Source organism: Nelusetta ayraudi, unplaced genomic scaffold (genome assembly GCF_046127955.1).
Source record: "Nelusetta ayraudi isolate G7.1 ecotype Tasmania unplaced genomic scaffold, CSIRO-AGI_Nayr_v1 ptg000019l, whole genome shotgun sequence".
NCBI classification, from domain to species: domain Eukaryota; kingdom Metazoa; phylum Chordata; class Actinopteri; order Tetraodontiformes; family Monacanthidae; genus Nelusetta; species Nelusetta ayraudi.
In genome coordinates this window covers 2760003-2782522 of record NW_027466069.1, presented here as the reverse complement: position 1 = coordinate 2782522, position 22520 = coordinate 2760003, and the positions used below count along the sequence as shown (strand labels likewise).

Genomic DNA, 22520 nt, shown 5'->3' with positions numbered 1-22520 from the left:
CAGGGCGAAATGAGGCGCAAATGGGAGGAGGCGCCACCGCTGCAGCTGCAGCTGCAGCCTTTAGTCCTCACCTGGTCCCCACTATGCGTATTTATATCATGACGTGGCTCACACGCAGGAAGAGTGGCTATTCATTAAAAGGTAGATGGACGCAATAAAGATCAGAGGTGTTGCGAGCATCTTTCAAAATAAGATTTGACTTGTTTTATTATTGGAGAGTTTTTGTCAGAGGGGAGAGCATAAAAATGGTGGGGAGAGTGAGAGAGAGAGGGGGGGAGAGAGGGGGAAAGAGAGCGAGTGAGCTAGTGAGAGAGAGAGAGAGAGCTAGTGCGAGAGAGAGAGAGAGAGAGAGAGAGAAAGAGAGAGGGAGAGAGAGAGGGAGAGAGAGAGAGCAGTAACAGGTGTGGACGGCTGGAGCGAGCGGCGCCTGCTCACCGGCTCCCACAGTCGGCAGCCACACAGCTGAATGGGGGCGTCAGACGGCCGCGCGTCGTCCCTCATTTTGGAAGCGCATCAAAAAGAGTTCTAACGCAAAATTATTTCATCCCTCCCCCTCTCCTCTCTATTTCCCCGCGAAAGTTGGCGTCGTCCAAAACCACTCTCCCTCCCCTACCTGGATCTGGAGTGAGAAGAAGAGGATTAGGCGCCGATTAAGAAACTCCGTTCACTTTGCTGGCACCTGCCGCGCCGCTCCGCTCCGTGGTTGTTGGCTCTTTTTTTTTTTTTGGCACTCCAGCGGTCCAAAGTCTCTCAGTCCTCTTTTCTTTTGCTTTCTTTCCCCCCGCATCCGCCTGTCTATTTTGCGGGACCAAGCCAACGGCACGCGAACATCGCGCGGTTTAAAAGAAAAGGCGTCAACCAGCAGGAGCAGATGGTGAGTTTGACTTTGTTTTGCGTTTTCTTTTAATTTGAAAATCTAAAAAGGGAGGGACATAGGCACGCGGCGCGCAAACAATTAACCTGCTTTGTTGTCGTTGAAAAAAATTATTTTTAGAAGACTTTTACGGCATTTTGCAGCGCGTTTTAGGTATTTATACGTTTCATATATTCATCATATAAACTATAAACTTTATGTATGTATATATATATATATATATATATATATATATATATATATATATATATATATATATATATACATATATATATATATATATGTATACATGTATATATGTGTATATATATATGTATATATATATACATATATATATACACATATATATGTGTGTGTGTATATATATATATATATATATATATGTACACATATATACATATATATATATATATATACATATATATATATATCACGCATCACGCATTCTTGATTAAAACAGTAACCCATCTGCAAAACTCAGTTTGTTTTCTTTTTTCCTACCAATTATTCCAGACCCAGGTCTAGGACGGAGGGGGGAACCTGTCAGAAAGGTGACCTGTTCCTTTTAAAAATGAGCCCTTTATGACGTGGGCCACAAGTGGAGGCTAATGAGATGATTGTGTCTGAAAAAAGATCTCAGATGAACGTTTGTCCCTGGCAGTCATGGCTCAGACTCGTTCGCAGCAGATGAAGGACATCTTGTGCTTCTCAGAGTTGGCCTGAGAGACAATATTTCTTCAAAGGAAAGCAGGCTAAAAAAACAAACCCCTCTAAAACCTGTAACTCACTTCATTCCAGGACACAAACAGTACCTCCACGCGCTCGCCAATTAGCCGAATTTTGGCGTCGGACCTCCTTCCAGCACTTTAATCAGCTGTCCTCACCCAGCAGCAGCCTCCCTGTTGCTCCTGGGTTCCGTCTGGTTCTCAGAACCCCGCAACCGCGAAGGCTGAGGTCACGAAAGATCAGGTGAATTCGGTTTCTGCTGAATCGCCCTGATTCCTATGTTCAGCCGCTGTTTAAGGCGCAATGATCCAATTCGCTTAGCGGCGAGCGGCTTCACATCCTCGGCATCTCTGTTCCCTCGTGGCTCTTTGCCATTTTGCATCCTCTCCCCCTCGCCTAGCGGAGCGATATACTGTTATCGCTCCACTCGTCTCCACGCTCGTCTCCAGCCTCTCGCGCTGCTTCTCTGAGAGGCTCCATCCTGGCCGGCACCATTCCAGCCAAGGGGGAGGAGGACTTCCTGACGCTGGCCGCGTCGCGGCTCGGCCGCAGGAAGCGCGTGATCGGGGCCGCGGTCGGCGTGGCCATGGTGCTGATACTGCTGGTGGCCATCCCGCTGTTGGTGCACACCACCAAGGGGAGGAACGGCGGGAACGGCGAGAGCCACTACGAGATGCTGGGGAGCTGCAGGATGGTGTGCGACCCGTACGCCACGTCGCAGCCCGGCCAGGAGCTGACGGCCGCGTCTCCGCCGCCAGAGGATTATCCCGGGAAAAAGATGAAGTCGGGCCTCCGTGGGCCCCCGGGGCTGCCCGGTCCGCCGGGGGCACGGGGACCCCCCGGAGAGCCGGGCAAACCGGGGCCTCTGGGGCCACCAGGCCCCGGTCCGGGCGGCTACTCGCCGTCGCTCTACACCCCGAAAATCGCCTTCTACGCCGGGCTGCGCAAGCAGCACGAAGGCAGCGAGGTGCTGAAGTTTGACGACGTGGTCACCAACGTGGGCAACTACTACGAGCCCAGCACGGGCAAGTTCACCTGCCCGCTGCCCGGCATCTACTTCTTCACCTACCACGTCCTCATGAGAGGCGGCGACGGCACCAGCATGTGGGCAGACCTGAGGAAGAACGGCCTGGTGAGTCACCCGTGGGCGCTTATGCGTGTGTGTGTGTGTGTGTGTGTGTGTGTGTGTGTGTGTGTGTGTGTGTGTGTGTGTGTGTGTGTGTGTGTGTGTGTGTGCAGGGGCGTGCCTCACATATGAGTATGCAGACGCACGGCTGTGCCACGCAATATTTTTTTTTCTCCCTCCTTCGTCTTCCTTTCCGCCCTGGACCGTCCTGCCTCACCGCAGCCTCACGCTCACCTCAGTCGCATTGAGCTCTTCAGATTCAGGGCACATTCCACTTAGCGGGCGACAACATGACAGCCAAAGAATGAAATAGCAATCTCTGCCCTCATTAAAGGGTATCCAGCATTATATGAGTCCAAAAAGAAAAAGAAAAAATATCCCCCCTCCCCCCTACCCCCCCTCCACTGTGACCGGATATTTTTGCATTCCTGCATGCAGCGGCAGTGGCGGCGGCGGGTAACAAGTGACAAGTGGCGGAATGCAGTCGCCCGCCATCAAAAGGAACAGTCTAATTAGTGGGTATCATAGGCGGAGCTTGATTATCGCCCAAACAAAAGTGCAAAAGAGCACCGGAGAAATGTCTGTCAGTTTACACCTCGGCTAAATAAATAATGAACGCGGAATTGACAGTCCACTCATCCACCGGCTCGCTCCCCAGACACTAATTAAAGACAGAGGGAATGGCGGGGGAGGGGCGGGGGAGGTGGGACGCGGGGGGAGGGGGGAGAGCGGGGGTGAGGTAAATCACAGGGATTTTATTTTTTTTTTCCTTTCTTTTTTTTCCATTTCCAAATTCCGGAAAGATTCCTCAAGTTGCTTTTCACCTTCCGGCCGCGTCCGTCAAGGACTTCCGATGCAAATGCTGCGCCTCAAAGAACCATGGCGAGCACACAAGCACTCACACACACACACACACACACACACACACACACACACACAGGTTCTGAATAAGCTTGACTTCTGAGAGAAATGTTTAAAATGCTGCACGCTCACCTGTTGTCTGGTTGTAAATACAGTGGAGACCACAGTGTGACCTGCAGACTGGACCCCCAGTATTGTCATTCAGGCCATCTTAGCCCCGTAAATAATTTATCCGTCTTAAATTGGATCCCTGCACGCCGGCGATACTTTCCTCTGCCCCCCCCCCCCCCCCACCAACCACCCTCCCCCGGCTCGTTCATCGATTCTCCATTAATTATCTTTTCACTCAACTCGAGTCAGTCCACTTCGAACGGGGTCCGCCTGACGCCCCATCAGAGCGAGGGGGCTGGCGGGGAATGGGGGGGTTGGTGGGATGGGGGGCGGGGGGGGCGTACTTTAAAATCACAGAGGGAAAAAAAAAAAAAATAGAACAAGTTGTGTGGAGTGGTGGCTCCCAGCTAGCGGCGGCTCTGACCAAACCAGAAGCGGCGCTAAACGGAGGCAGGGTGGAAGCCGGAGCGAGCCGCAAAGTGCTTGATCATGTTTGGCGGTATTGAAGGCCCGAGGCAGGTTGAGATCCCGGCTGTCAGCCGGTGACGAGAGCTCGTGCAGGGTTTGCGTGTCTGACAACTTGTCACTCCTGAACACACAATCGCACGGCTTGCTGTACCGTTGCCAAAGGGGGGTTGAGGCTTTTATTGGATAGAGTTTTTTTGTCTTGCGCACGCTGGGGAGTTTTGCCATCAAGAAAAAAAAAAGAAGCAGCTGCAGGCACAAATTGCCACAATCTCCCCACACTTGTGTTTTAAACTATTTTTTTTTCTTTTTTACGCCCCTAAAGGACGAGGTCGTTTGTTATCCGCGCTTTCCGTCGGACAGCCGGGCCCGAAAATTGTCAGGCCTCAGATGAGCCGAGTGAGGATGAATGAAGCACAGGAGACTTGACATGGCAGGGGCAGACTCCGACTCAGACGTCCACTCCGAGACGGCGGCAGGAGCGGGTGGTGTAGGAGGGGGGGGGGGCTGCAGGAGCAAGCTGAGAGCGAGATCAGGAAGATAGATGACTTAATGGAGGTGCGCAGACAAGTGGGCGGGTTAGACGAGGCATCAGGGAGGCTGATGGTGAAGGCCAGGATGAGATCAGGCCCGACGGCCGGCCGAGCCGACGCCCAACTCTGCACGTTCTCGCCGTGACAAGCGCTCAAGGCCACCCCCCCCCCCCTGCCCCTACCCGGAAGCAAGACAAAGAGACGCTTCTTTTTTAGGAGGTGCAGCGGTTGCAAACAGATTGAAAAGAAGTGCATTAATTAATTGCAGACAGCGGTGGATTTCCCAGGGGAGCGTCAAGCGGCGAGCGGCGGCGTTCCCGCTGTGACTCGGGCGGTCGTGAACGCCACGGCGGGATTCATGCGAGGAGGTGCTGACCGTGGCCGGTGGGGGGGGATTCCGACAGATCCGATACCTATTACCTCCAGCAAATCCCGGATCGGAGGAGCCTACCTGCTCACACCACAAGTCTAACTTCTGCAAATCATTGCGGCATGACAAGGCTTCGGAGTCAGGGGATTTGAGAAGGAGGGAGTTGGAGGGGTGGGGGTGTAAGAGGGAAAGGAGGGGTGGGGGGGACACACTTCACTTGCTTCCATGTTTGAGAGACAACGGTAATTGACTTACGGCGCAACATATGTTTGCTTAAAAATAAAGAACTCGGCTAATGAATCCCGATAAACCGTTGTGGGATATTCAAGGTCCCATACTGTGTTATTATTCCCAAAACTTCTGAGTTTTTTTTTGAAGCGTCATAAAAAAGATTATGGAAAAAAAATCTAAAATATTGACGGAAGACAATGAATTTAGCCCTGTGTTTGCAGCCTCCCATACGAGGTGCTCAAAAACGTGCGTTTTCATTTGAATTAAGGGGTTAGAAGACGGTGGCAGCAGCAGGTGGTCCCACTGTAAAACATTCTGGCGGGGGGACGGAAGGTTGTTGCGTAGCTGATAAAAAAAAAAAGGGCCATGTCTTCTGTGACATCACAGGAGGCAAATTTCCACCAGTCCAGGATCTGACACAAGCGTTTGGGCAGGCGGAGCAGGAAAACAGAAAAGGGAAAGACGAACTTGTCTCATTCCTGTGGAGTTCACCGGCAATTTTGCACAACGTGGGACCTTCGAGTCTTCACTGCGTTCCCACAGAACCTCTTGATGGAGCGCAGTGGATCATGTGATCACCTGAGTTAATGCCGAGCCATTGCTCTTTACGATGTCGTGGTTAAAACATCACAGACACCTTGGAAACACGACAACGGCGTCATTAAATATATCTTTATATATGTGTGACGGTCAGTGTTGTTGGGATTACTCCATAAAAGTAATCCAATTACTGATTACTCCTATGAAAAGTAATCTAATTACTTCTGTAACTACTTTGTTTCATAAGTAATCGATCACTAATTACCATAGTTTAAAAAAAAGATGTAACAGTTGAGAACGTCTTGTTTCCTGCACATAACATACAACAAACTACAATATTGTTTGATTTAGACGAGATGAACTCAAAACAATGTTTGTATTTCCAGCTATCAAACGCAATCGCTGCTTTTTCTTTTGCTGCCCCCATCCTTGTTTTAGTGCGTCGTCGCATTTCAATGACGTTGGACGCACGGCTGCATCGTCAATCTGCGACATCGTTGTTTTTTTGTTGTTTTGTTGTTGCTAAATTTCAGACATTTTATGGATAATAAGAATTTTTTGAGCTTGCAAAATATTTCAGAAATGTAATGGAATCGTGCCTTGATAAAGTAATCATGATATAAGTACCATTTTGGTCAGAGTAGTCCTGTTACATTACTCTGTTACTAAAAAAGTAGTTTCATTACAGTGGTGGATTACCCAGTAATAAACAACTGGCCAACACATGGCGGTGACAACCAGACGCTCCCTCTTGCTCTTATTTAATCTCACCTGTGCTTCCGCTGGGGTGTGTGTGTGTGTGTGTGTGTGTGTGTGTGTGTGTGTGTGTGGGGGGGGGGGTTCTTTTTGTTTTTTTTTTCCTTCATCCGTCATGGACGTTTTTTTTTTTTTTTAATAGCACACTTAAAGGTCAAGTTATTTCACACCGTAGCGCTGAAATGTCATTACTCACTGTAATGACTGGATCCTGTACAAACTTCCCCCAGTGCAGAAGGGGCCCAGATATGCCACAGGTGAGACATAATTAGCCTCAGAGTGAGAGAAAGTGTGTGAGAGAAAGAGAGACGCAGGACACTGAATTTGTCCCTCGCGGAAAAAGTCATCATCCGTCCTCTCGGTTCTGGAAGAGAGCCAAATAAAATCTGCGGCCAAGTCGGCGCCTTTGCTGCTGCCGCTGCTGCTGCTGCTGCTGCTGCTGCTGTTGTTGTTGTTGTTGCGCGGCGGCAGATTTCGGACAGTAATGCTGAATGGCAGGTAATACAAATCTACGGTACGGTTGAGCGCCGGCCTCCCCGTCACCATGTAATCCTGCCGGGGCTCCCAGCGGACCAGGGGGGAAACCTATTCAATAAATATTCCATTTCCCCAATACAACCACTCCAACACACACACACGCCTTCCTCTTCCCTTTCCCGCCACCCTAAACAACCACAAACACCCCCCCCCCTCCCCGCCCGCCTCCCCGTCCATCCAGCGCCATGCAGGAATCCCTTAGGTAAGTTTAACAGCTACTTTTCTATTGTCTCCGCTCTAAGAGGCCACTATATCACAGTGAATGAATCCTGTCACTTTTATTACCAGTGGAGCACGGCAGCGCGGATAAAAACAAGACTTCATATACCGCCACCGCATCTCCCCGGCCTCACAAAATAGCCTCGCTTGATCGGGCCCCCTCCTCCCCCTCCCCCGCTCCTCCCCCGCCTCCCGCCTCCCCCCTCCGCCTCGACCCTCCTCTCCTTGTTTTTGTTTATTTCTGCCTCTCCCTTTTCTTTTTGTTTATCCTTGTCTGTCTCCTCCGCTTGTACAGAAAATGACACGACGCGCGCACGCGCGCACACACACGTGCGCGCATCTTCTGCCGCCACCCCTCCCCTCCCTGCCTTGCACCGTGGGCCTCCCTCTGCACCCACTCACCGTGTTGGAGGAGGCCTTATTATGAAAGGGCTAGGCGGAGGCAGACACAGCCACAGGCCAGCCCAGGGGACCCCCCGCCTCACGGCTCACAAGCCCTCTGGCTCCGGGATCAGCGCAGTGTGCCTGCGTGTGTGCGCGTGTGTGTGCGTGTGCGTGTGTGCCTGTGTGTGTGTGTGCGTGCGTGCCGCTCGGTTCACACGGATCAGCCTGTGTCCTCCAGCCGTATCAATCTCCTCAGTCGGCTTCCTGCCCTAATCCCACCACCACCAGCATCCCCTCCACCTCACCCCCACCCGCCTGGTGTCACTCCGGCTGGCGGCCCACGTTAATGGATGCCCTGCTTGTGTTGTGCTCGGAGGAAGCAACAACAACACACAGTCGTTCGTGTCATTCACGCTGATGATCTCCGTTCCTGGGTGATCTAATCTCGTTTTATTTGTTGTGTTTTTTTTGTGTTTTTTTTTTCCCCAGGCGGTGCGAATTCAAATGCGTCCGCCCACATGAAGTCGCGAGGGCGGCGGCGGCGTCGCCTCGGGTGGGGCGCCTTGCATCTTCCCCCTCCGCTGCGCCGTTCTCGGCCCCAAAAAATAATGAGCGCGATAACAATGGAAAGTGGCGAAAACAGCCAGGCGAGCGCCGTCCGCCGCTGCCGCCGATGCAAATGCGATATTGGCTGTCGCCGCGCACGTCAAGCTGAACAATATAACCTTTCTTGGTGACAACAGATTGCTGACACTGTTTGAGAGATGGGCTCAGCAGGGGCTGAAGAAAGGAGAGGGGGGTGGGGGATGGGTGGGGGGGTCATCCAGGGTGTAATTGTGCTACTTGAGGCACCTGGGTGACAAGCGGGTGATCCAATTTTCTGTCTATGTGTCATTTTTTATTTTTTCAAAAATCATTATTTTGCTTAGGAGAATAAATCAGATAAATATAAACAGATGAATGAATGTATTTAAGCCTCATATACATTTTCTTATTATTTAAAAAAAAAAGCCTCTAATTACCTCAAAATCTTTACCATTGTAGTGTTGCACCTCACTCTCAGTAGTTTAGTGTGTTTTGTTTATCAAAGCAGGTCCCTGGAGATTTGTCTCTCCCCTTTAATTGTCAAAACACATTAAATGGAGAAAATTAGCGGCGCGAAGACGTGCTGAATGCAACGCACACGCACGCACGCACATACACGCACGTGCGCATGCCGCCGTTGATACAAAACATATGGCGAACTTGTTATTTTCGTCATTTAAGGATTTATCAACACCTGGTGCCGGCGATTAGCACACAGAGGAATGTGCAGGCGACAGATAAAAAAAATAAAAAACGTACTCGCATGAAGTAATGGAAAAAACATGAATATATACACTGTAATTATACACGCAACAAGCAGTCAATAAAACACATCACAGCTTCATTTAAAGAAAAAAAAAAGAAGAAGACATTGTTAGAGTTTAAAGCTGTCCGCCTGCCTCCGGACGTGTTTATTGCTATTCTGCTCGTCGTGTTCAGTCATGGGAAACTGGCACCAGTGGGTCCAGTGTCGGTCTCACTGGACTGTGTGAAGAACACGGCGACAAAGGTGACGGTGCTCGTGGGTTCGAGTCGGAGGGACCTGAGAAGCTGCTTGTTGCTCCCAGTGTCTCACTCTCCTCTGGGTGCACAATCAAATACATCTCTCTGTTCACAGGTCGATGGAATGAGTTTGTCCGGAGGCGCAGACGAAGACCAGCGGCTGCCCACTGCCCCTCTAGAGGAGCACAGAGCACATTTCACTTTACTGTATTAGCGCATAGGTGACCAATATAGTATGCGTTTGTTTTTTTTATGTTTGTACGTGTGTTATTTTACAGCTACTGCGCTGAGCGACTAACGTGGTCATTTTGAAGACACTCCAGAGGACAACACACGTCTAATTCTGTTGTAGGGCGGCAATAGCTTTTTACTGTGTGGCCGCAGAGCTGCCAGGCCTCGGGAGAGCCACACACACACACACACACACACACACACACACACACACACACACACACACACTAATCAATCTGCCATAGACCGGACAGTGACATGCCTTTCTCCGGTTGGTCCCCAACATTCCGCATGAAGTGCAAATTGAACGCAACCCCGAGGTTGATAGATGGTGGACGATATGAAGAAAATAGATTGGCGCTGGGGGAAGAAAGAGAGCATATGTTTTTTTTTTCTTTTCTTTTCTCTTCTTTTCCCCTCCCCCGCTCCCGTTACTGTAATTCGGGCCTTGGCGGTCGGGGCTTGACTGTTCTGAAAATTGACGCGTACTCATCGGGGAAGGAGGGGAAGAAGGGGAAGAAGGGGAAGAAGGAGGGGGGGGGCAGCCGCGTGTGTGTGTGTGTGTTTGCGTGTGTGTGCGTGTGACGGGGATGACATGATGGTGGTTGAGTTGCAGATCGGATCATACTGTGGCTGTCATGGAGAGTTGCGTTGCTTCTCTGGCTGTTGACGCTCTCTCTCTTTCTATCTCTCTTTCTATGTATGTATGTATGTATCTATCTATTTCTTTATTCTCTTTCTTTCTTTCTATCCATCTCTCTTTTTCTCTTTCTTTCTGTCTTTCTTTCTATCTATTTAATCTATCATGGAATTGCACAACATGCAGTGCATTAATTCTTTTTTCCATTGTGCTTTTTTTTTTTTTTTTGCGTTAGCAGAACAAGTTTTTGGGCGAGGTGCTGCTCCTCTTGCTGCTGCTGCTGCTGCTGCAGCTGCTATTCCGGCCATGCACATGTACTTAAGGACACACAATGAGTAAACCCAATTAAATGTGTTAACAAACAAGTAAAGATCCACTGCTGCTGGGGTCAATAAGTCTAAAATTACTCTCACACACACACACACACACACACACACACACACACACACACATGCGCGCAGCATGCAAATGAAATGCAGTCGGCTCTTTCGGCGCTGCCACTCGATATCATGCATATTGAGCCGGGTGCTGAGCAACAGGTCAATAGCTGGTGCGGATAGCGTGCCACTGCTGTTTCTCGCCCGAGCTAGCTTCCCAATAGACAACCTGTTGTCCCCAGCAAGCCTCCCTCCACCACCCCCTCCTTCCCTTCCCTGCTTATCGCCGCAACCCAATCACTTCTCCATCTCTGGCCGCTCGCGCTCGAGTGCTGCACGGCCGGATCAATAGGAGGCAGAGTGGCCCTTGTTGTCGGCCCCTCTATTGGAGGGGTCAGAGGTCACAGCCTCCCCACATCCATCTGCTTATCCGGTCCGGGGATGAAGAGGCGATGTCACGCCTTGTGTGCCCGTCACCTTCAGCGCTGATTATAAGTGATCATGACTCAAGAAGGAGGAAAACAGAAAGTGCTTTTTTTTTTGTTGTTGTTGCTTCTTTTCTTTTCTTTTTTTGTTCCCAGACGCGAGTGAGTCAAAGTAACGGTGACATTTGCGGCTGCTTGTCCGGGGTTTGGTCCACGTCCTAACTGTCAGCGCGTGTGTCCCCCTGTGGGTATACAGGTGAGAGCCAGCGCCATCGCCCAGGACGCCGATCAGAATTACGACTACGCCTCCAACAGCGTGATCCTGCATCTGGACGTGGGCGACGAGGTGTGCGTGCAGTTGGACGGCGGCAAGGTCCACGGCGGCAACACCAACAAGTACAGCACCTTCTCCGGCTTCCTCATCTACCCCGACTGAAGCTGACGGACAACCCGCGCAACCCCTGCACGCACACAAACGCACACAAACACACACAGACGTATGCAAGACGCGCAAGCGGAAGGCCTGCATGTGCACTGCCGGTATGCACACACACACACACACAGACACACACACACACACACTGATATTGTGAGATTACAACAGATGTGGATGGAGTGGATGCAGGTGGATTTGTGTAATTTTTGAGCCAAGCAGTTAATATTGAACACACACACACACACGCACGCACGCACACGCACACGCACGCACGCACGCACACACACACACACACACACACACACATTAGATGCACATTGCGGCTCTTAAAAAAATAATTAAATGTAGATCATATCAGATATCAGATTATGATAATTGGAAAAACACCATCATTCAAAAAAATATTTGAAACGCAATAATGGTGTTTAAGTATGACGGTTATAACTAGATGAAAAAAAGAGATAACAATGCAAAAATAACACACGCCTCCTACTGTAATCCAGTCTTTCTCCTACACATTCCTGTGAACTCGAATGGTTGAATAACCTGCAGACGTTTTGCGTCGCGTCATTGTGAAACATTTTCTCCCTTCCAGTCTACCAAGCCGGACCAAACGAATGAAACCCTGGCGGGGATTTATTTCCATGATGCAGGGAGGGAAGGGGAGGGTTGGAAATGGGGGTGGGGGGTGGGGGGGGGGGGGGGGGTAGACTGGCTAAACAGAAGAAATAAACAGATATTTAACCTCTGCTCTGGCGACGGCTGTCGGCGAGCCAGACACAAAATTAAAGTATTTAAATATTATTTAAAAAAAAAAAAAAGATGAAATGCTTTGTGGGTGAAGTGTGTGGTGGTGCTCCGCCGACTGTATTGTGTGCGTGCGTGTGTGTGTGTGTATGTGTGTATGTGTGTGGTGTGTGTGTGTGTGTGTGTGTGTGTGTGTGTGGTATGTTGGATTGCGTGAGTGAGATGATGTAAGATAAGGAGGCAGTGAGAAGAAAACAGTGTTGTTTTTTTTGTCCTTTACATTAAATGTTGTATGATACATTTCAGCCATGTACCCGTACGTACACTGCCATGCCTATTTACTACCTTATTTTTCTGAGAGACCCTGTTATCACAATATGTATAACTACAGTAATCCTGGGACGGGCTGTCTGGTATGTTGATTAGGCTGAGTAGGTTGACCCTTGCTATTAAAATATCTATACCTCCCGTGTCTGTCTTCTTGCGTGTCGCCGCTCTGGCCAGACAAATGCCACAATTGAATAAAGTCACAGAGACACTTGTTTGGTTTTGTCACGCAGAGTGATAACTAGGTGGCGCTGGGGAGGGGGAGAGGTGAGAATTGGAAGCGTGACACGGCAGCGGCCACTCCTGGGATCGAAGCGGCAGCCGCTGACCGCGGCCGCCGCCTGCTCCGACATGGATTTCCAATATGTCTTAAGACACTGTTTAAGGCGCAGGCATTAATACAGCTCCATCGATCTGGGGCCTCGTAATACACAAAGGATCCACAAAAATCCAGCCATTTGAAAAATGCAACCATATAGTGGTCAATTGTCCAAACAGAGCAGATTGGAACAGTGTTCAATGAGGAGTGATATTGTTTTTTTTGCAGGGTTGTTTTTTTTTTTTCTCCCGGAGCGGAGGAGGGTCTCTAAAGAAAAGGGGAAGTGGTGGTGGGAAAAAATGTCTTTAAATAAGGTCTCCATCCCAATGGAGTGAAATTCTAACTGTAATGATAATCATGCTGCTTGGTCTTTTTTTTTTTTTTTGCGGGAGGTGGGAGGTGGAGGCGGGTGGGGGGGTTAAGAGGGTGGAAGACACAGATCCAATCATCCTGACCAAACTTAAATTACTGGGTCCACATAAGATGTTTACACTGCCACAGCAGTAATCAAATATTGACTCAATCGCCTCCTACAGTATATCTGACTTGTCAACCCCAAGGCAGCCCATAGGATATTTAACATTTGTCCATGCTGATGACTTACTGAATGAGGTTTTACAATAAACCTAAACATAACTTAAAAAAAAAATAAAATAAAATGTGTGCAAAATACACAAGAAACAGCAATGGAGAAGATTTGCACTTTTTTAAAAATATTAAATGATTGTTTAAAGCAAATTAGCTCCTGTTTTACTCATTTTTATTTTTTACGACAAGGTGCTTATTATAAATTCAAGTTGATGAAAACTAGTGCAAATGTGATTCAAGCTTTCAATTTGATATTAAATTATGTCTATTGTGTATTTTAAAACAAAGAACCACCAATATTCTTTTTGTTTTGATTAAAATACATTTTTCTTAGGTTTCTGCTGTTGTTGTTGTTTTTGTTTTTTAAAATTGATCTAATATCCTATTAATTGCTCATGGCCTGAAACTGATGAAAGAAAAATAGGGTAAATTATGAAAATTATGGAAAAGAATGTTGCAATAAAAGAAAAGAAAGAAAAAAAACAAAGCTTTCAAACTGGTAAATCTGCTCTGCCGGGATGATCTGGCCACTTTTCATAATGTTCTTTTTTTTAACGGTCGGTGAACCTGTGAGAGACATATCACCAATGTTAAAGAGGACGAATCTCCGGATTAGCCACGAAAAGGGGAGTGTCTAATTAGAGTTGAGAGCCGGTGCCATTGTAGACTTAAAGGATTTGGCCAATGCGCTGCTCCGGAGAACAGAAAGAGAGATGTTGCCGCGGCGCGCCTCGGCCCAGCCGCCGGCCCTCTCCTGGCAGATTCTAGCTGAAAGTTAATTGGACAGGGAGAGGTCTGAGACAGGCTGCGCTGAGGCCCATTAGTGATTCCCCTGTCGAATGCAGAGCCACAAGGATCACAGACTCACAAATAGGAGGATTAAAATAATCAATAGCCTTGACTTCCATCGACCACACACACACACACACACACACACACACCCGTACACGCACGCGCACACACGCCGAGTAATTAGTGGACAACCTATTCAGCAGTGGACTATGACACCCTCCTGAACCTCAGCCCGCACACATAAGCTTGAGCTCCGCTGGCCATAGTGCCTAATGAGGGGAAATAGTTGTGGCTGCTTGTGAAGACAAAGAAGAAAAGGTCAGGAAGCCACCAAACAGCCTTTTGCTGCTCACGCCCCAGCGCTTTGTCACCAAATAATTCCTCGAGAAACTGGCAACACACACACACAGACACACCGAAACAACAACAATATGTATATATATAACAATATTATATTTGAAACCATCAAAACCTTAAAATAAAAAAAAAAAATCAGATGCTGTTTGCGCTACGATCCCAACAGATGCAGTCAGGTTTTAATAACAATATTTGCTAAAAGGATAAACTCGTGTATCAAAGCCACATTGTCTTGAGGGATCTAGAAGCGCTCATTTTCTATACCTACTTCTCCTGCATTCAGGATCAAAACAAACAAAAAAAAAGGACAAATTCAAAGTATGATTATAGTTTCAATCAATACAAAAGGCTGTCTTTTAACTTGCTAAAAAAAAAAAAAAAAAAAAAAAATCTTCTGTATACACAACGGGCAGGCCTACTTCTAAGTCTACATTGCACCAACGTTCCCAGTCACTCCAAGTGCAGAGGGTTTAAGATTCTGCTTTGATATCACGGCAGGTAAAAGATGAGGAGGGACATCAGTCACTGCTATCAGGATTATGCTTTCTTACCATTACATGCCACTTAAATCTAATCCACTGCCGCTGTGTATCAAAGCAGCAGGCTGCCTTCAAGCGGACAGATTCAGGGGCAACACTGCCATCTTGTGTTTACTAAAAGCCACACACCCAAATCAAAACCCTTGGCGGAAATATACGTTCGACACAAGCTTTTACTAATTTCATGACATGAATCTCGAGACTTCAATAAAAACAACCTCGATAGAGGATTGAGGAAAAAGACATTTATTGAAATGCGGCCAAATAAGCTTTTCTTTTTTTTTTGGAGAATTAAAACAAGGGAACCCTTTCGAAATGCCTTTTTTTCAACCGATACAATTTTAAATATACAGCTTAAGTGTAGAATCTGAGGATACAATCGAGTACACATGTCCCATTGAAAACTACCACACAAGATTGAGTAGATGTTGTACGTAGATACCAGTTTGTGTTGTATTTAGCGCGTTAGCTTGGAATTTTTGCACTAGAAAATGTATAAATGTTGGACCATTTGTAAATGTGCATTGGCAGAAATGGCCATGGTGGTTGGGGATTTTGGAATGTAAAAGGCACTCTTTAACTTATTGGGCAACACAAATGCAGAATGAACTTATTGCCATTGATAAAAACCAATCCATGGAAAAGGGGCAGAGAAAGTGGGAGTGGCTACAGAAGCGAACCGAAAAAAAAAAAAAAAGGTACATGTGACAGAGGGCAAACACAAACTGGAAGATCTCCGTCTTCACCCATTCATGACCATCTTGACCAGTTCTGCAAAAGAGACGAGAAAGAGAAAAGAAGTGAGTTTCACGGTTGACCTTTCGATCAGAGACCCCCTCCAACTGCAGCAAGAGGTGCTAAGGCCTGTCCTCCACATCCAGGGAGGGAGGTGCTGCATTTGGAAGCAGATCCCTAATATTCTGCTCAGCCCAACAGAAAGAGAAACACTGAGGGGGAGGACTGAGAGAAAGAGGTGAGTAAACCATCTCTATCTCCTACCCAGCCAAAGCATTTGGCCACGTCTACAATCCAGGAAGAGCTGGTTAGAGAAGCCATCTTCGCAGTTTTGCGTTCCTCTAGTTGAGAAGCAGAGAGAAGTGGGGGGAGGGGGGTGATGAGGGGAGCTACAGTCTGGTCAAAGAGCAGCTGGCCGAAAAACCTTAAAGCTTAAAGTACAGTTTCAGTACAGAGGAGAGAACAATCAGCACAGGAGCAACTTATTGCAGTTATCTGGTTAGTGGAAAAAAAAAGGGACTGGCCCATTCTCCCAGTGCTGGTGGCCAATCTAAAAAACAACAACAACAACAAAACAAAACATATCTACAATCTTCATAGCACCAGTTTAGCCTGACAAAACACCAGAGCAACAAAGCTAACTAGAAATTAAAAATTAAAATGAAATCAATTATCTTATTTAACCAGATATAAGACCCATTGAGATCAAGACCTCTTTCACAATAAAAATAATAATAATAATAATAAAAAAAAAAACCTAGCTGGCCACCAGCCTTTCCCAAGAATGAGACCAGTCACCTCTCTGTGTGTCCACCAAGTCCCCTCACAAACTGAGGGCAAATGTCCCAGACACATGCAGAGGGGCATGCTGCAGCCAGGGGCCAAGGCAGAGGGCTGCAGGAAAGAAGGAGAGTGAGAGAGGTAGAGAGAGAGAGAGAGAGAGAGAGACAGACAGAAAGACAGACAGACACAGAGAGAGAGAGAGAGAGAGAGAGACACAAACAGAAAGAGACAGAGAGAGAGCGGTAGAGAGACAGACAGACAGACACAGACACAGACACAGAGAGAGAGAGAGAGAGAGAGAGAGAGAGAGAGAGAGCGAGAGCGAGAGAGAGAGCGAGAGAGAGCGGTAGAGAGAGAGAGGGGGGGGGGGACAGCAGGAGGCATGGGTCAAAGCCTCAGGACTCGAGATGAGCGCCACCACCAGGCTTTCTCTGCAAGCACCTACAGGTCACAACTACTGCGGTGGCCCGCTGGTTCCGATTGCCAATGGGAAGAAACGCAACTACAGCCAATTATTATTAGCGTGGCCTACTGCGGGGTAACTGGGGAAGACTGTACAGCTGCAGAGAAAGCCTCGAGGTGCCAGCTCATGGTATACCCAATGCCCGTACCGGCCTCTAGGCTGACATGATGTGGCGGACAAATGCTGTGGAGAAAGAATAGTTAACATGCCGTCACTAGGTGACCAAACAAAAAAAACAAAAAAAAAACAACATGATTTCCAAGTGGAGGCAACTATACAAAAGGGTTAAAATATCAAACACAACAGACTATAAAGACTTAAATGATCCAAATACTCTAAATCCCTAAAACTTATTACGGGAAAAAAAACATTTCATCACAATTTTAAATTCATAGCAAAGGTTATAATCGCTAAAATTCCCAGCACCGACTCTAAGTGGTTAAATTAAATTAAAACAACAGTTAAGAGTAAATTCTATCTTTTGCGGTGTGTTGCTCTCACCTTCGTAATTGATGAGACCGTTTGCATCTTCGTGTCCTGCCAAGAGCATCTCCACCTCCTCCTCTGTCATTTTCTCACCTAAGAAGAAATCACGAACGGACGACGAGACAATGAGGGACAACACATAAAACAAACAAAATGAAGATCACCGCATAACGCTGCTTTTCAAGCCAAAACATAAAGTTCTCCCTAACTTATTTTCAGTACAATAAATTGCACTCCCCCCCCACAAATCATGCAGATGTGAACGATGCACAAAAACGTCACTTGCCTAATGAGGTCAGGACGTGACGAAGCTCCGCACCCATTACTGTGCCATTCCCCTCTTTGTCGAAGACACGCAGCCCTTCCACAAAGTCCTCCAGGGAGCCCTGATCTTTATTCTTGGCGATTGCTTGGTACATGGGCAGGAACTGCTCAAAGTCTAGTGTCTTGGTGTTCATGGCTGCGGAAACAAAGGAGGCCAAACGTGATGCAAAAATCAAAAGTCTCTGAAAGTTGAAGCTCAACATGCAGTAGAGCGCTGTCAGTGTGTCGCGAGGAGCGAACAGCTCTTCTCACCCTCTGCTTTGGGGTTCCCCAGGACCTTGACGATTTCAGCGTCGGTGGGGTTCTGTCCCAGGGCCCTCATGACATCCGCACACTGGATGTAGCTGATCCTTCCTTCGCCGACCTTGTCAAAGAGCATGAAGGCCTCCCTGTACTCTGCAGGGCAAACAGACACGTGGTGAATGGGTGATACTGAAATCCCGTAGCGATCACGGGGTGAGAGGGACCGTAAAGCAACCGGACAAGTAAGAGGCGGTAACAGGAAAGTGAAGCAGATCGTGAAGGAAAACGAAAACATGCAATCAATGCAAAGAGCAGATCTTAATCACGATAGAGCGGTGATGGTAGTCGTTTCTGCGTTTCCACCGGGAGGCTTCCACTTGTATTAGCACAACACAGGGCGTCGACAGTTCCTCCTTTTGAGGAAGCTTGAGCTCAACTACTCAGAAAAGACAAAAACTCAACCTTATATTGCCATGCTAAGAAGAAAGTATTGGAGGCTATCTTAATAACAGCATTTTGCACAGTACTGTAGGCCCAATAATTAACACAGGCACACACTCTGTACTCATCTGGGGTCGCGATGCAAGCAACGCTGCACATTCTAGCCTGCTCACTTTGTCACAGAGCAAACTTTTAAAGCACAAGTCAACAACTTTGTCCAACACAAAGCACTGCATGCACGGTTAATGTTTGTCTAGTTTTGAGCATGCAAACGCATAGTAACATCTGCAAGAGATCTGAAGTACGGGCGTGTTGAATTTCACAGGTAAATATGCAATATGTGAGTAGCTCAGAGAAGACAAAAAGGTTGCAATATAGTATGTGATTAGAAACAATGATATTCAATGATTTTGAATATCATTGTTTGATATGATATTCAATGATATTCAAAAATAATATTCTGCAGACCATGTGCATGCAATCGCTCAAATTATTTACTGCACAGCAACATCTTGTGGATTGTTTGGACTGATTTTCGAAACTCGATTTCAGGTTCAAAAACGTTTTCCAGGTAATTCAGGCAGGGAATAATTCCACGATCTGAAGCCTCTTACACCAAATTGAGCTTCTTTGATTGTTTAGTCAATAGACCTGTGGCCTCCTCTGTCAGCGCTGACGCTATCTTTTGACGATTTTCCAGGCTGATAAATGTAACCATGCTCGAACTGAGTCTGCCACACCCACTCCATGTACGCGCTTTCAATGGCGAGCCACTAGACAAACAAAAAACTTCTGCTCAGATCTTAGCGTTCAAGATAAGACTGCGCAATGTCCAGGAAGTCCCAAAAAATCCAATGGGACGCTTCCCTAAAACGGCGCAAGACTGTTGTGGAGGTTTTCCTGTTCCGAGGAATGCGCCTCTTCCCTTCAAGCCAGTGTGCGCTTTTCCCAACACCATATTTGGTATCAGAGGAGTGGAGCAAAGGAGGAGGGGAGAAAAGCGCAGCTTCTGGCCTATTATGTCAACGGTGATTAAACAAACCAGCCTGAAAACGCGAGTGTCCACCTCTGTGTTCAGCACCAAAGAAGGGCACAACGTTTGGGGGGTGACTTGCTGAAGAATAATGACAACGTGTATAACAAACCGACACACACACACACACACACACACACACACACACACACACACACACACACACACACACACACACAGCAATGGCTTCAGTCTGGCAAGACAAGGCTTGTTAAAAAAAAAAAAACAGACATGCATGTCGGCTACGTTGAGACTTGTTCCGCCACACATACACGGTCAAAGCCAGCAAGTACGAGTAAAGTTTGAGCAAAAGCTTTGCAAAGTTGCTATTAAAAAAGAAGAAGAAAAAAAATAATAAAATAATGAGGGTCGTCCATCGTAGACACGAAAAGCTAGTTCTGGTTTAACCAACATGCAGCTCACACCGTTTCCAACTCAGCGCCGCAGTAAAAAAAAAAACAAAAAAAAAAACGGTGCACATTTCTCTACCTTTTCACTAACTTACCATGAATTTGATCCTGGTTAAATTCGATCTGGAAATGACACGTAGTAGCAGGAAGAAAGTGATGAAAGGGCAAGGAAGGAAAAATAAAACAAGCCTAGCCTCTAACCACGGTTATTGACAGGCGAGCATTGGGCACGGTGACAGCGGAGGTACGGGGCAAAGTGCCATTGCGAGCGAGCCGGCGTGAAAGCAAAGCAAGGAGGAGAGAGAAATGGAAAATGACACAAAAGACGAAACAAACAACACTCACCCATAATTTGATCATCGGAGAAGTCAGACTGTTCAAAGAGAGATTAAGCGACGTGAGAACAGTTCCTGTTGCAGTTGCATCGGAAAAGCTAGACTGAATTAACTTCCGAGACAACGAAACAACTTCATAAGATTGCATGAAAATAGATGCAAAGAAACAGTGCAAACGGTACACTGATTTGTATGCTCGACACACCACAACAAGTTTGTTTAAGCGGGAGTGTCAACTTCTGAGCTAACGCTAGCTTCTTCAAAGTGCACTTCCGCTATCGTTTCGCCATCGACTCCGAGTCTGATTTAGTGGGTACACCTTAACATACTGTAAACGCTGACAATTTCCCCCTCTAACTACAGACTAAATACACAGTTTGGTCGACAGTCCTGTTTTAAGTCGAGTTGAAAGGAAAACCCACCATGGTTGTAACGGCTGAGGTGTGTCCGCGGCGTCGGCAATCAGAGGAATGTGGCGGATTGAGGGCAGAGCACGGCGAAACCACTCTGGCGGCGGTGCGTCATGACGTAAGTTACGCACGGCGCCCTTGCGGCAGGACGAAAATGGCAGAGATCGCCGAACAGCTTCGCTCCATATATAGAAACGTCTAAGTGGGGTTGTCATGCTCACACTATAAATTAGGTATATAAAACATATGGCGCTGTTTTATTTTTTTATGAAGGTGTTCAATTTGTACAATAAAAGTAAAATTGAAACTGAAGAGCATTTTCTTTTTTAAAAAAGAAACTGTAACTCGCCGTTACATCTATGGTTTAAACTTCCTTTGAGCATTTTAGCAATGCATGACCCGGTATACATTTAGGTTTGACATTATACAATATACAGTCAGGTGTATATATCTTTCAGGTGTCATATTGAAAGATAAGTGTTGTTCACATTTGAATAAATGTTTTACTTCGTTAAATTCATAGCTGTAAATCCAACTATCCATAAGATGTACTGTACATATATATATTTTTTCTTTTATACCTTCCAAATGTTTTATTTTTGCCCTATTTCTTTTAATTAATATCATTTACCATCTTTTTGCACTATACAGTTGTTGCTGTAATCATGCAAATGTCCCCACTGTGGAATTAATGAAAGCATTCTATTCTATTCTTACTCATCTTTTTCAATAACCATTTTAAATATGCAACAATGCTTTCATTAAAGAAATCAGTGCACTCAAGAATGAATGTGTCTTTCCAAGTAAACCATTTCTTGAAAAAAATACTCAGTGTAAATTTTCAAATTAGTTCGCGTATGCAGTCCTCGCCTTGTCTTGAACAGTATTCATTGCACTAGTGTGTTTCCTCTTGGTCCTGTGATGTACATTCTTTCTTCTTCTTCTTTTTTTTTTTTTTTTTTACATACAGTACATTATATTTGCTGTTATTTGATAAGTGAACAGTATTCCACTAAATGACTTTGCCTTTATCTGAGAATATGTCTGACCATGTAACGATAAACGACCTTCGGTTTGGGGAAACCACATTCTTGCTTGCTTGGCTGAAGAGTCTGGCTAAAGTGCAGTTTGTGCTCAGTGATGTTCTGACCTGTCATGTTGTTGGCCTCATAGTGAGCAAGGAAAAATATCTGAACATGGCCTACATATCCTGACCTGCTAAATGGGACAGTCCCTCTGGATAAAATCACGCTCATAGTGCAACACTTAGAGTGCATGACAATGGCAGCAAAAGCTTGCGAAAAGCAACAAAACACATACAGTATGCACAAAGTATAATGTGGGCATCACTAGCATTTGAAATGTGGAATATCTTCATGTATGCAACATTAAAGTGTATGTAAAACTAATAATAAATTCACTTTTGTAACATTAAAAACTATAGTATGTGTGGGGTTCATCATTAATCATATTGTTAAAATGAAAATTAATGGAATTTGAGACAAACTCTTAAACACCATTTACAAGGGTAAGACACTTCACCCTAAATATTTAATGCAATATTGTAAATAATGGAGTTGAGAGGTCGTTGCTGGTCAGATGCTTGTCTAAAAACACTGATTGTCTTCAAGCTGTTTGTTCAGCACAATAATGTCTAAAAAAAATTAGCTTTTTCTGCAGTAGAACCAACCATCCAGCATTTATGAAAATCGGATCTGTAATGGATTTGGTTATAACGGTTCCAGACATGCAGAGAGCT

At 46.5% G+C, this 22520-nt stretch overlaps 2 protein-coding genes across 7 annotated transcripts; one reads left to right on the top strand and one right to left on the bottom strand.

The window, feature by feature from the left end:
- The first annotated feature begins 796 nt into the window (after positions 1-796).
- c1ql4a (complement component 1, q subcomponent-like 4) lies at positions 797-12644 on the top strand. Its single transcript, XM_076026299.1, has 3 exons — positions 797-874; positions 1388-2732; positions 11250-12644. Exons 2-3 carry the CDS (start codon positions 2187-2189, stop codon positions 11427-11429), a joined length of 726 nt encoding a protein of 241 aa, XP_075882414.1. The 5' UTR covers positions 797-874; positions 1388-2186; the 3' UTR covers positions 11430-12644.
- A 2680-nt stretch (positions 12645-15324) lies between these two features.
- LOC142888202 (myosin light polypeptide 6) lies at positions 15325-20896 on the bottom strand. 6 transcript variants are annotated; one of them, XR_012926664.1, is made up of 7 exons: positions 20362-20389; positions 20112-20139; positions 18142-18285; positions 17852-18025; positions 17581-17658; positions 17175-17262; positions 15325-15869 (listed from the first exon to the last, which is right to left on the bottom strand). XR_012926664.1 is itself a non-coding variant. In XM_076026297.1 (7 exons), exons 1-6 carry the CDS (start codon positions 20774-20776, stop codon positions 17234-17236), a joined length of 456 nt encoding a protein of 151 aa, XP_075882412.1. In that variant the 5' UTR covers positions 20777-20896; the 3' UTR covers positions 15325-15869; positions 17228-17233. The 6 variants fall into 6 exon arrangements, 5 of the variants coding, with proteins under 5 accessions (XP_075882412.1, XP_075882411.1, XP_075882408.1 ...); XM_076026297.1 differs by lacking the exon at positions 20112-20139 and adding an exon at positions 20774-20896 and having other exon boundaries at positions 17228-17262; XM_076026296.1 differs by having other exon boundaries at positions 17215-17262.
- Between the last annotated feature and the right edge of the window lie 1624 nt (positions 20897-22520).